A 13057-nucleotide genomic window follows, 5' to 3' on the forward strand; every position below is an offset into this window, starting at 1 on the left:
TGTAAAGTAGTTTATAATTTACCATATAGGGTATCTAATGATATGGCTCCACTTAACAAGTAGTATGCCAGCTGTTTCACGTTAAATGCAACCGTAATATGGTTCTGTAGGTGCAATGTGATGACTTTTAATGCACATGGAAAATTTGGGCATGATATTATTAAAAGGCATAATTCGATATGATGAATGTGTCCCATTCTAATCTTTACGGCAGCATCCCATCCTACAGAGCCAGGCAGGAAATCAAACAGGAAACCATCCATCCAGCTGTGTCATTAGTTGTTGTCAGTGTGGGCATCATGGGGCCTGCAGGCTGTCAAGGTCCAGATTTTACCAGAATGAACATTAGAGAGAAAGAGGAGCAGAACAAGTAAACAAAACTGGCCATGTCTACACGTTCTCATTACCAATCAACTCCCTGCCAAGACCTTCCATCAATAACAAAGTCACCAGTACCAGTGGGCGTGAGACCTTTGTCCATTACATCTTTCAGTTACCGTCTCCACGGGTCAGAAGACTCACTGTCAAACACGAAGGCACTGTGATGATACAGGAGATGGATTACTTTGTGCAGGGAAAGTAAACAAACCAAACAGACCAAAATGGCACATCGATATTGCATCCATTTAACAAAAAAAAAAAAAGATTAAAAAAAAAACAGAGCACCTTTTGCACTTATCCTTACGAAGGAAGGGCCATTTCACTTTGCTTTTATGTTTACCAATAATTTTCTACTTGTTCTATCAATAAAGGTCTTCAAAGTTTCCCTGGAGTCCTGGACCTATAATTTAGCCAGTTATATAGATAAAAACTAGAACACATTTGCTATCAATTAAAATAAAACAAATGGTTTGTTTAAGACATATTAACTATTAAATAATAATTAATAGTAGAACTATTATGAAATATGTAATTATTTTAAGTAACTGTTACCCTCTTATGTCTTCGCAAACCTTTTGTCTTACGCTGTATTGCACTGGTCATTTATTCTGACCAGGACAGTACAAATCCAATGAGCCTCTCCGATGTCTTGGAGAGGAGAGAAAAAGGAAATTAAGTGTTCTGGTTTACTGGCTTCAGAAATAGCTTCTCTTTCATCCCAGGGATACGATGAAAATAAGATGAATAGTCCTCCTTATCTGTTTTTATGTTTGTCTTGCCTGCGCTGCCATAAGTGGTTTAAATATCCATGTAGCTCAAATACTACTAGTCCAAAAGACTGCCATAAACATACACACTTGTAAATGGTACATTCAAATAGGTTATCAATTTGACTGTGAATCTAGACGAAGCCATACTGTTTAGACATAAAACAAGTCATGTAAATTTTCTCACTTTGAGAAACAGAAAATGGGTTACCTTTTTGCCATTACACAGTATTATGGGCATTGGCTTGGTGTAGGGCATCTGTGAAGTATTCAATGTTATGGCTTTTATTTTGGGGGGTGTGCAATATCTTGGTGTAGGATCTCCGTGCAATATTTTGGTGTGTGTGTTCTGGTGTATCTGGATCTGTGTGTGCAAGTGAATGTTGGGATGAGGGGATAAAAGGATGAAGGGATAAGGGGGTGGAATAAGTACAGGTTGCGGATGGATGGATGATGGTGGACAGGTGTCGCTTAAGGCGGGCAATGAGGGGGATGAGACTCCTAGTGGGGGAGTCGCCTCTTCATGCACCCAGTGGTTCTTATGTCACCTATGTTCTCTGAAATGCCAAAGACAGATTTCTTCTAAACCTTTTCATCTTGTGTGGAAAGTAAATACTCCAGACTGAAATAGCTCTCGGCATGACCTGCAAAATGACAAATTGTGTGAATTATTTCAAACATCTTCTGACCTTTTGTCCACCTTCTTGTTTGTTGTACAATGAAATATGACAGCTCAATGTGGATTACTGCAGAGGAAGACTGCACTGCAGTACTCAGAAAAATAGTCCTGACAAGTAACCTCTAGCTATAATGCCCATCCTTTCTCAGCGGAGAAAGGTGGAAGTAGTGTAACAGTGATCTTTCCCTAACATTTTATCAAGTCGTTTTAAAGGGCTGGCAGATCATCAAGTTCTTTCTTTCTTCATATCAGTCATGTTGGAATGTACTGACAGACAAGCTATTTTGTATTTTAGATTTTGGTCTTGAAATGGTGAAGATCTGGTTGAAACACTTTTGGGATAGAAAAAGGCTTTTCTTTGAGTTATTTCATGAATTCAAACAGGTGTACCTTGTTAAAAATAGACTATTATTCCCCACAGTGCTGTCAGAGAGATTTGAAGAGATACTCTATTTTGCTGCAGGTGAGCTAGGATTGATTTAAATGTTTAGACGAATAGATTATTGATATGGGAATGGATATGTCTTATTCAGCAAATTAACCCCTCAAACGTAAATTAGTCTTTATCTCAATTATAACTGATTTTCATGTCAGGACATTTTAGCCTAAACTTGTTGATGCATCTAAAATACACTAATAGGCAGTGTCGATGAAGGTATGATGGAAATGCCTTTGGCTGACTGACATTGTAGTAAAAAAAAATGTCAAAGCTGTTACTGAGGCTCAGGCTGTCCTCGTTGACTGGCTATACATAATCCGGCAAAAAGTAGAGCAACAAAATATATGTTAGGAGGCGGGTCGGGGTGGTGGAAGGATCCCAAAACACAGGACTTTCACCTGGGGGAATGGTGTTCATGCCAAGGAAGTACCAAGCCAAACTATTACCTTTTTTTTTGTAATCTTAACCACTTGTTTTTAACCGCCACAGTCACGTACTGGTTGCCGTCTCGCATTGTTAAATAAAACTCATATTTCATAAGATATCATATTAACTCATTGATGCGTATATGTTGCAAGGTTATATCCATGGAAATAGATGGAATTGGTGACAAGCAGGCAAACTGACACAGTACATACTGTATTTTATTGTGTTCAGTATATGAAGAGTGTCATACTCTGTTTTTCCTGTTGCAGACAGCTATCAATACATAAAAGTAGTCTAACATTTTTAAAACTTTGCTCCAATCATGCTATTGACATTTGTAATACCTTAGACAGTATTTTAGAGAATATAATATAATGATTTGGTTGGATTATCAATTTCAATTATAGTTAGTCACTATAGCCAACATTCAATAAATACGATTTAGTACTTAAATAAAGGAGACAAGCAGAGCATCAGTCATTGTCAGTCTCACCTTTGTTTGCTTTTTATGATGCATTGAGTTAACTAATAATGACCAAGCCTGCGTCACACCCAGACCTTTAGAGGAGCAAAGTGATCCGTCCATAATCTGAACTTGTTTCTTCTTAAGCACTGCTTCTTTCAGCTCATCACGTCTCCCTCTGTTTTTCCTGTGAGTGTCTGCAATTTCATCACTGCAGAACACACAGAATGAACACACTTCTCTGCAGCTCTATTTAAGCCACTTTTATCTACCATAAAGACCACACGAAGCCCGCAAACAATGATGTAAACTGTTGCCTCCTACAGTTGTTTAATTAGGTTGACCTATTTTAACACTAAACACTATAGCAAGTGATTCAAATCCTTTCCAGGGCCTGCATCCCTGCTGAGGGGTAAGACCACTCTTATCCTTCAAAAGGGTTGTGTTCCTATTATAGAAACAAGTGCCACAGTACACATGCCATATAATCATTTCAGCCAAGGTAGGAATACCCAATCCTGTGAAACTGAAACAAAACAAAATGTGTGTATCTATAACATATATATATATTTATTTATTCTTTTTATTTTTTTTATTCAACCCAGTCAGCAGAATAAAATGACATTGCACATTTCTGCAAACGCAGATACACTTTGTTGATTCTCAACATTTCTGAACCGCTGTATCCTCATTCCCTACTCATCACCTAAATACTGACGCTTTGTTTAGGTTTAGGAAAATATGTTTTGGGTTAAAATAAATATGTCTGTTTATTAATTAAGTTCATTTTCACATGGAATGAGGCATGAACCCCAGTCAGTTGAAAGCCCAGACTCTAAAGGGCGCCAAATACATTTCACATGAGCGTTCCTGTGGTTTTCAGAAACGTGCACTGCCAACATTTTTTTCTGGGGACTGGGCTGTTAAATATTTTTTTTATGTAACCTTTAAACTGTATACATTTTTGTCACTTGATAAATGATTGAGCTTACTGAATATCTGTCCTTGGAGAACAAAAACATGTTGTCTTGACTACATAATTTGTTAGCTGAGGAGTCAGACATCAGATCATTTGAAGTTAGAACAAACATTAGAACATTTTCAAATGTTGTGAACAGGTAACAGTTTCCATTTTGTGGAGTCTATGTCTGTTGAACAGCTGATGGAAGATGTGACTGTCTGTCTGAGTATCCCACCTGAGCAGAAGCTGAAGTGCAATCTGACAGCAGGTATCAAATCCACTCTAAATCTGTTATTTGAGAGCAGGCTACTCTCTTTGGAAGGTTGCCAGTCAAAGGTAAGGCAAACTTTGTTCCATGCTGTTAAAAAAGAGCTCTTTCAGTTTGGCCAAACTGAATGAATCGCCGACTATCTGATGCTACTGACGCCCCCTCCATGTGAATGAAGATAAACTTGAAATTGCTGTTCACTTGCCAAACAGGGTTCTATCCATATGAGACTTCTCAGAGGTTTTTTTTTTTTCATTTTACACTGAATCATAGAAAAGTGGTCTGCTTTCTCCTGTTTAGATAGCAGTTGGAAAACATGAAAACCGTGAAGTACCTCTTTCTTCAAGACATGTGGCTTAATGGATGGACTGTTTTGAAAAACATGACTGCTAACACTGTGTCAGCATGGGAAAACTCCTTGCTGTCGCCTTTGACTGTTCGATTCACCAGAATCGAGACAGTTGTGGTCCCAACAAGGGCTCTGGATGTAGGGAGTAGAAAGTAGGGGCCATTGTCCCACCACGTTACATCCCTGGCCGGATTTGGCATCGCCGCTGGTATGATCCCATCGCAAGAAGTTCTCTAGTTTGTTTTGTTTTGTTTTTTTAGCTCTTCACTGGATCTTACTCATCTGGTTTGACTCAGCAACATGTAAGTCAATCAGTACTGATAATGGTTATTTAATATTCACTCACTAGCTGCATGGTCATAGATTGATGGTTTCAGTCTGTGTGAGCATAAGAACCTTGCATTGTTCATTTAAAAGTACTGTGATTACCACTTATGATGAAATAGCGTGTATGTTATATACTGATTGATGTTAAAAAGTTATACATAGTTACATTTTTGCTAAAGCTTCATTGAATGGTTGTGTTTTCCATCTTTCAAAAAATATAATAAAGGAAAGCATAATCTTGTTTTTCATTAACATCTAGTGTGTGGCTTAATGTGGCTGATTGGTGACATGGGGTTGACTCTTTTCATTATGCTTTGCAGCAGGGTACATTGACCATTAACCATTGAAAGCAAGATCCCACTTTGCAATGACCCACATGAAGGCTGGGTTGACATATAGCGCCCTCCTCTGTTGAGATAGTAAAACATACACACATGCAGGCAGCGACAATGATGTATGTTTCTTGAATACCAGTCATTTCTAAAACAATTATTTGATCATTGTCGTGAATCGATTGATGTTTATTTCAGTCCTCTTATAAATAATGATAAAACTGAAGACAGAAAAGTATCCAAGTGCTTCCAAAATAATGATCAGTGTAAAAATTATAGCAATGAAGGAAAAGATGGCAGCTGAAGCCACAGCTTATTACACTTAGCCTTTTAACAGTACAAAACATTAAAATGTATAGAGAAGTTACACAGACCAAACACATTGTGCTTATACACCCATGTACCGATATCAATGCAATGATTTTAGTACCTGTCATTAGCAGTGTTTCTATCATTCATTGAGATTTACACCCTTTTCTTTGGTTTGATTACCTGCTTCTGCCCTCAGGCTCACAATGTTACATGTCTGGCCTGCTGAAGAGTGGACAGAGAGAAAATAAGTGGGTCGTTTGTTTCCATGGGTATCACAGAAAAAGGACAATGTTGCCAGAGCATTTCATTAAGCCTTGTTGGAGGACAACAGCCTGTAAACGAGATGATACATCCCAAGGTGCTGAATGATAAATTTGACTAATTCCACTGGGAAACTGTGTAGAATACAGCAAAAGCACTGAGTACACAAAGTGAAGGGGCATATTTTGTAAACTGTGAAGGAATAGTTTTACTAGTTGGCATTGTTTTTCTGAAATGTTGGTACTGTAAGGGTAGTATTATTGCTACAGTCCTGATGACCAAAAGTGTTCAAGTTTCAACAGACTCGAGACATTTTTTTTTTTTTGCAACTGATAAATTGTCTGACAGATGCAGAAGGCCTGTAAGCCACAAAGTGACACTGAAGTGTGAAGGCGGAATATGAATCTGACAGGAACTGCATGTGCTTGTATGATAGCTCGAGCTATCTCAAACTTTTGAAAGACAAGTGAACAAGGAGGAAATCAGAGAAACCATATAGGGCAGAATTGTACGCCCGGAACCAAAACAAAGAAGAATATTTCCTTACTGTATTTTATATTTAAACAGAGTGTTTAAATAACTGGCTTTTGTGGGAGATGAAACAGCTACACAATTCTGTGCAACTGTATCATCAGAATATTTGAAGATGGTTACAAAATAGCTGCGGTAATGTCTGATTAGTTAATACACCTCAACTTACAATGTATATGCCTTGCATTTGCAAATGCAAAGGATATACAATGTAATATAATGTCTATTGTTTTTAGATACCAGGATGAGTTCTTTTAGGGCTATGACATGGCAGTAAGCACTAACAAGGTAATAAGGCGTAAAAGCTTGAGTACAACTGGGCAGTACTTGGGCAAGAACATGGTAATTACACAGGCGCTGGCGTGTGGTGATGACAACAAGGTTTAATTTCTGTAATAGAGGAATAATAGATAAAATATTTCAAGGTAATTCCAGGCCAAAACACCACTACACATTTATAACTATTATTAACAATTTAGTGTGATTTAACATACAGTGATATTACCCAAATTTTATTGATAGACCTTCATCCTGCAGCAGATTAAGGTATTGCTAAGCTGTTTTTTCCATCTTAACATGTTACCATATTTTTAAGATGTTTTTCCCATTACTAATCTCATGTTATTGCCTGATTATAGAACATATACATTAATACTACCAAATTTTAATTTTCGTTGTTATATTACAAAGTTATCATCTGTGTTATTAACCAGTTACTACTGTTGTTCCGAAGATTATCACCTTGTTATCAATGAGCTGGAATGTAAAGTACTAGTGATTTATAAATACTGTATATTTGCACGCTTCACAATATTGTGATATCATTTGCATACAAATCTGCAATTAGTATTGGTGATAAAAATAAAGAGTTATTATGTTAAATTAAGACATAACATTGATTTCTCTTTAATTAGTAACATACTGCAAAAAAACACAACATTAGTTTGAAAGTGTATCGAGGAGTGAAACTCTACAATGACACAGCAATACATAATGATAATAATTCAGTTATACTCTGCTGACACACTGTGAAATGTAATTAAATACATTTCAAGCATGAGGATTCACAATCAATAGGTTCAACTGTGGCTGTCCTACGGCTCTGATTATTTCCCACTTTTTGACACTGCCTGTATTGCTTTGATCCACTCCTTTCTTTCCTCCGCTGTCGCAGCTTGGAAGAAGTAGTGAATTTCATCTGAGGTGATGATCTCAAAGAGGTTGCCGTCAATGTCATATTTTTTGGCTGAAATGCAGAAAAGAAGAAGAAATGGAGGTTAAAAGGGATGCATTAATGAGAAACTACTGACAGTAAACACCAGTTATATTTTTGTGTCACAGTGGGGAAGCAACAGGGCATGCGTATCCTGTGACGGTGACCCCACTGACCATCAGGCACATGCTCCACAGCTGTGACTACAGACCCACGGAGATGAATGGAGCCCAGAGGGTCATCACCCTGTTAGGAAGAAAAGAGACAAAAGAAATCAGAAAGTAGGAGCATGAAAGATTACAATCAGTAAAATAGATTACTTATTCTTTCTTATTTCAGCTTGTACAGTTTGAATAGTTTTTAGGTCTGTTTACCTTTGTAGGATCATAATAATGCATATAAGCAGGGTCATCTCTCAGTATGAACTTTCGAACCTTCCAGTTTTTTCTCTTGTGTCCCTATAACATGAAAACAACATGGCTTATCTGATTTGCCGAACAACAGCACACATGCCATTGTGTCTAGCAAATATGAAGAATATGAAACTTCCTCTTTCAGTGAATGTGACAAATTGTTTGCCCAATAATAGAATGACAGGGTATTTTTGTCTGCATGTGTGTTAATGTGAGAACTAATTTAAATTTGTGGTGTTTGGAACTGGACAACAGCTGACTTCTCATCAAGATATTCTCATTCTTAATAACAGTGTGACGTGAAAGCATGCAATGGAACAAAATCACTGTGACATTTTTTTCTTGCTTTCTGATTCACCTGTTTCAATAAACAGCCCTGTTTTACGATGTTTCCTCTGAATTCTTCCTTCAGAAGCACATCTTCATCACTGGAGTAGCCCTCACAGAAGAACCCACTGTCTGCCTGCCAAAAACCACAGTCGTGTACACACGAATCATACGTAGATACACATAAATCATGTTTCATCATACCCAACCATATCAACCTTAGATGTTCAATAGCAGCCTTTTGAACGTACAAAGTAATAAAGAGCAGTTGTCTGATCTAAGAACACTGTTTGCTCTCCACTCTCTGCTCCCTCTTTGGACAGGTCACCCGCAGGCTGGACAAAACCTTCGTTCAGGAGCCCTGTTGCTAACATGAGGGCCTCAGGCCTATTTCTCGCTTTCCCGTTTGAAGTCAGCCACTCCACCACTGTTGCACCTGCACAAAAATAAGGAAGGAGTAAAAAATGATGAGACCATTATTAGAAAATTAAAAAAAAAAAACACTTCCACACCTGTGACTTCAATAAAACAGTACCAGTGAAGCAGTGGTTGAAGACTCGATTCTCCTGCTGCAGTTTTAACTCTTTTACGCCATCGTCTTGGTCTTTCATCAGCGCGTACAGTTCACTGAGAAAACATAATGTAGACACCGTTATCATGTCTTGCCATACTATCATTCAATCACTGCTTCAAAAAGCAGCTTACCTACTTACAACTAGCTATCTATAATAGTAATGAGAACATTAGTCCAAGGCCGAGACGCATATCTTTACCTAATTACGTTATTTTATTTTGTTTACTCATTCATTATATCTTATTGCACGTCCTCATGTCTCACTTGCTGCTGTGACAATGCAAATGTCTCCACTGTTGGATAAATAAAGGATTTTCTTATCTCTTATCATATTCTGTGCAGTTACAGGTAAATCCTTTTCTCTTGCAGCTTAAAAAGTGAAACATACTATCTGAAACACCAGCAACAGTAAAGCAAAAACCTAACCTCAGTATTTCTTATCCATGTGTGATTTCCTATCTGAAACGAGGTTGTGCTAGAATGAAATACATTTTGCATTTTTCTTTATAATACATAAAATGGTGATGATTCCAATTTTAAGTGACCTCCCACCATTATCTCTGCGAGAAGGAAAGGCTTGGCAGACAGTTGTGACAACAGTAGGCTAACCAAGGGGACTTAGCTAAGGGTCGATTCTTAGAATGACATGAATCAATTTATTGGTCGTTTCAAATTATTGTTTCCTCCAACAGGAAAATTTTACAGAACATACGTCAGGTTGATTGTGTCAGGCAGGCGAATAGAGCGTCTTGTAGACTTCCTGGCAAACTTTCTTCCGCCCTCTAGGCAGGTAATGGCTCTCTTGATATCCTTGACCCAAAACTCTCTCTCCTCCACATATGAGGCTTGGAAGAAGTGATCCTGCTTCTTGTCCGTGGTAATCTTGAAAACCAGCTAAATGGAGCAAAATTAGTCAGTCATGCTGTTTTATTTGATGTTTTCTCTTGATATTTTGCCTTTGTAAAGGTTGACTTAATTAGCTGTCTCAAATAAATTCATTCTTCAAATTGAATATTTAAAATCTTAAACATTAATTGCAGACTTAAACTCTGTTACTAATCCTATACACTCTGTCATGACTGCCATTTTTAAATCTCTAATTCTTCAATAGCCATACTTATCATTTTCTCACCATCCTCTTGCCAAAATCCTGATAAGGACTGATGAGCTTGGCTCCCTTTAGTGGGATCATTCCTTTGGGAGAGCGGTCAGTTTTCTTTTTATAGAACTCAATCCCATCTTCTGACAGCACTACCCACAATGCCTTCCAGGAGTTTAGCACTGTACCCTGGGGATCGATAAGACAGTTGCCAACAGGCAACATAGTGTCGAGAATGTCATTATAACAGAAAGCATGTTGAACATTAACGGTACATTTTTATATTTATACATATTTAACCTTTCTTTGTTATCATTAAATGTACATGTGTCTGTTTCATTACCTCAGGAGACTGTTTTTGTTGTTCAGATTATGTATTGTCAGAAATACCAAATGCATGTCTGCTCTTGGTTTCGTTTGGTAACGTAAAGTGAAAGATTTAGTTACAGGCTAAAAATAAAAAATGAAAGCAGATACGTCTGATCTGATTAAGCACCATGACACGATAATGCAGAATTGAATCTGTAGTTAGGAGTTCTGGTAATATGTACAGGGAAAAGGAATTACTTGCTACAACAGTTTTGGTTTGTGTTTTTATATTTTCCATTTTACAAACTCATGCCCTGTTGAGCGTGGAGTATCCTCTGCTCAGTTCGCTCAATACGCAAAAAGAATCAAGTTGTATAACCAGTGTGACTTTTTCAGCAAGGCATGCTTTTGAGAAATTATAACATTTTAGGTTACATAACTCCTTTTAGAAGCAATGTCCATGACAATACATGTCATGACATAAACAGGTGAAGAGGTATTCACTTGTCCATACTTTATTGTGGAGAGCCTTTACTGCTGATTGTTGAGTTCCTTTTCCATGATAAAAGTTTAATAATGACAACATTTTAATCTTACTTGGGTCTTCAGAATGTTGTTTTTTTCTTACCCTTCCAAAATAAGTCATAAATGGCCATAGAAGCAAAATGAATCAGCTGTTTGCATATTATCTGGCTGTGTCTGTTCCACCACTATCCATGAAGAAGAGGGATACTCTGATAATGCCTTAGCCATCTTTAGGTATGACTATTATGCATAGCTGGGGCTATTTATAGCACCTATCTTTCACAAGTTAAAACACTTCAGTCATTATATACCAATCATCAACAAGAGATATATATAATCCATAATGATTGTGTTACTGTCACATATGAAACCAGAGGTATTCACAGTCGAGGACAAAATGAAAATGACATACAGGATGATACATTATTGTTTGATGGACACAAAATGTAAACAAAATGAAAAAGATGAACAACACTAAACACACTAAAGCAAAACATTAAAATAAAAGTGTAACCATCCCTTTCATTGGCATGTAAGGTGTTGTGAAAGAAGAAAGTCACACTTGGCTCAATAAAGTGAGTGGGCTCGGGTTAAAATACTCAATGTGTGAAACGAACACATTCTCACTGCACTTTTTTTTTTAAAGGTTTCAAATGTTTGTGTGGGAAATAGCTTATTTTGTGCACATAAATTGTTTATACATTTGGTCACTGTTCATTCAAAAAACAGTTGGAATTAGCATTGTGGTGTGTTTAGGGATTTCATAGACCATTCAAGGCATACTGCAGAGAGACAATGTTTATTTCAGGTCACTAGGTTGTCAATTGGTTTTTATGTCAAATAAATGATGAAACACTGGGTTCTGGACAGAAGCAGGAACTTGAGTTCTTGTTGCAACAGCAGAACAGAAGTGTGCAGTTGTGTGTTATCATGCTACAACTGAGTGAAACACCATCTGTTCCTCTAGAGTCTGGTTTGACTAGGAACTATATTCTTCATTTGTTTGTCCAGACCCAACTTTTTCTAGGTCTTTATTTATTCATTTTTGTCATATTTGGGTGACGGATATATCTGGGTTACCCTTATACGTACTAACTTCTTTCTTCCTCCCCACTGGAATAGTCAAAGTGCTACTTGTCAAACCATATAAATCTCCTACATGTGCAAATGTGCATCATTTAACACACACTTTTATTGTAATTTTACTGAGTTTTATAACATAGATGTCAATTTGCATTTGAACCTTTAAGTACACAGAGCCAATCATAAAACTGGCAAAATTGGGAATTCTGTTATTTTATCTTCAGTCTTCAGCACTGCAATGCAAGGATGCAGATATTATTTTCTTGTAGTTATTCTTACCTTTTTCACCAAGTATCCCTCTCTGATTTGTTGTGGCTCCATGGCCCTGTCCTTTGCTGCTGTCAACTGCAACTTCTATCACTTTTAGTGACTTTTAAAATGTTTCCCACCCAATCCGCCTACGTACTCTCATGTCACTCTCTCTCTCTCTCTCTCTCTCTCTCAAAACCACAAAAACACACAAGCAGGAAGTTGTGCTGTTGGGTGTGTGACAATGGTGCATGGACAACCAGCTTCCTCTTCTGTGTGGTATAGCTGCTGCCTGGCCAATCTCCCTGAACTTAATAGTGTTGAATATAAAGACGTAGCTTGGCAGATCTGATGAAAATACAAAAAGAACAAATCTTGGATATCTCTGCAGTTACAGTAAAAACTCATTGCTTAAAATTTAAACAAAGAAGGCTAGAAAAGAAACGCAGTAAAGCACAACTGGAACTGCCTGATGATCTTACAGTAAATGTGCCCCAAATTTAGTCACATTCATTTTTCGTCTTATATATCCTGTGGTTGCCTTGAATATGGCTTTTTGCTGGGGTACTTGTTTTTTCTGTATGACTATGTATGTCTCTTTGTGATCTTGTCATGATATGGGTATGCGTTGGTATGTTGGTGACTGTGTGATATGTACGTGCCCCCCCCCCCCCAAAAAACAAAATGTCATCATAAAAATGCATACACCCTGACTCTATATTTAGATACAATATAAATAACCATGAGTGCACAGGCCTGAGTCAGACCA

General features: G+C 37.5%; 1 protein-coding gene across 1 annotated transcript; it reads right to left on the minus strand.

Annotated features, from left to right (window-relative positions):
* Window positions 1–7300: 7300 nt before the first annotated feature.
* Window positions 7301–12438, minus strand: plek (pleckstrin). Its single transcript, XM_083922983.1, has 9 exons — window positions 12319–12438; window positions 10156–10311; window positions 9736–9917; window positions 8985–9076; window positions 8701–8885; window positions 8481–8585; window positions 8084–8167; window positions 7886–7955; window positions 7301–7742 (listed from the first exon to the last, which is right to left on the minus strand). The coding sequence occupies exons 1-9, from the start codon at window positions 12358–12360 to the stop codon at window positions 7603–7605; spliced, it is 1056 nt and encodes a 351-aa protein (XP_083779109.1). The 5' UTR covers window positions 12361–12438; the 3' UTR covers window positions 7301–7602.
* Between the last annotated feature and the right edge of the window lie 619 nt (window positions 12439–13057).

This window comes from Echiichthys vipera (assembly GCF_963691815.1).
Source record: "Echiichthys vipera genome assembly, chromosome: 11".
Taxonomy (NCBI): Eukaryota; Metazoa; Chordata; class Actinopteri; order Perciformes; family Trachinidae; genus Echiichthys; species Echiichthys vipera.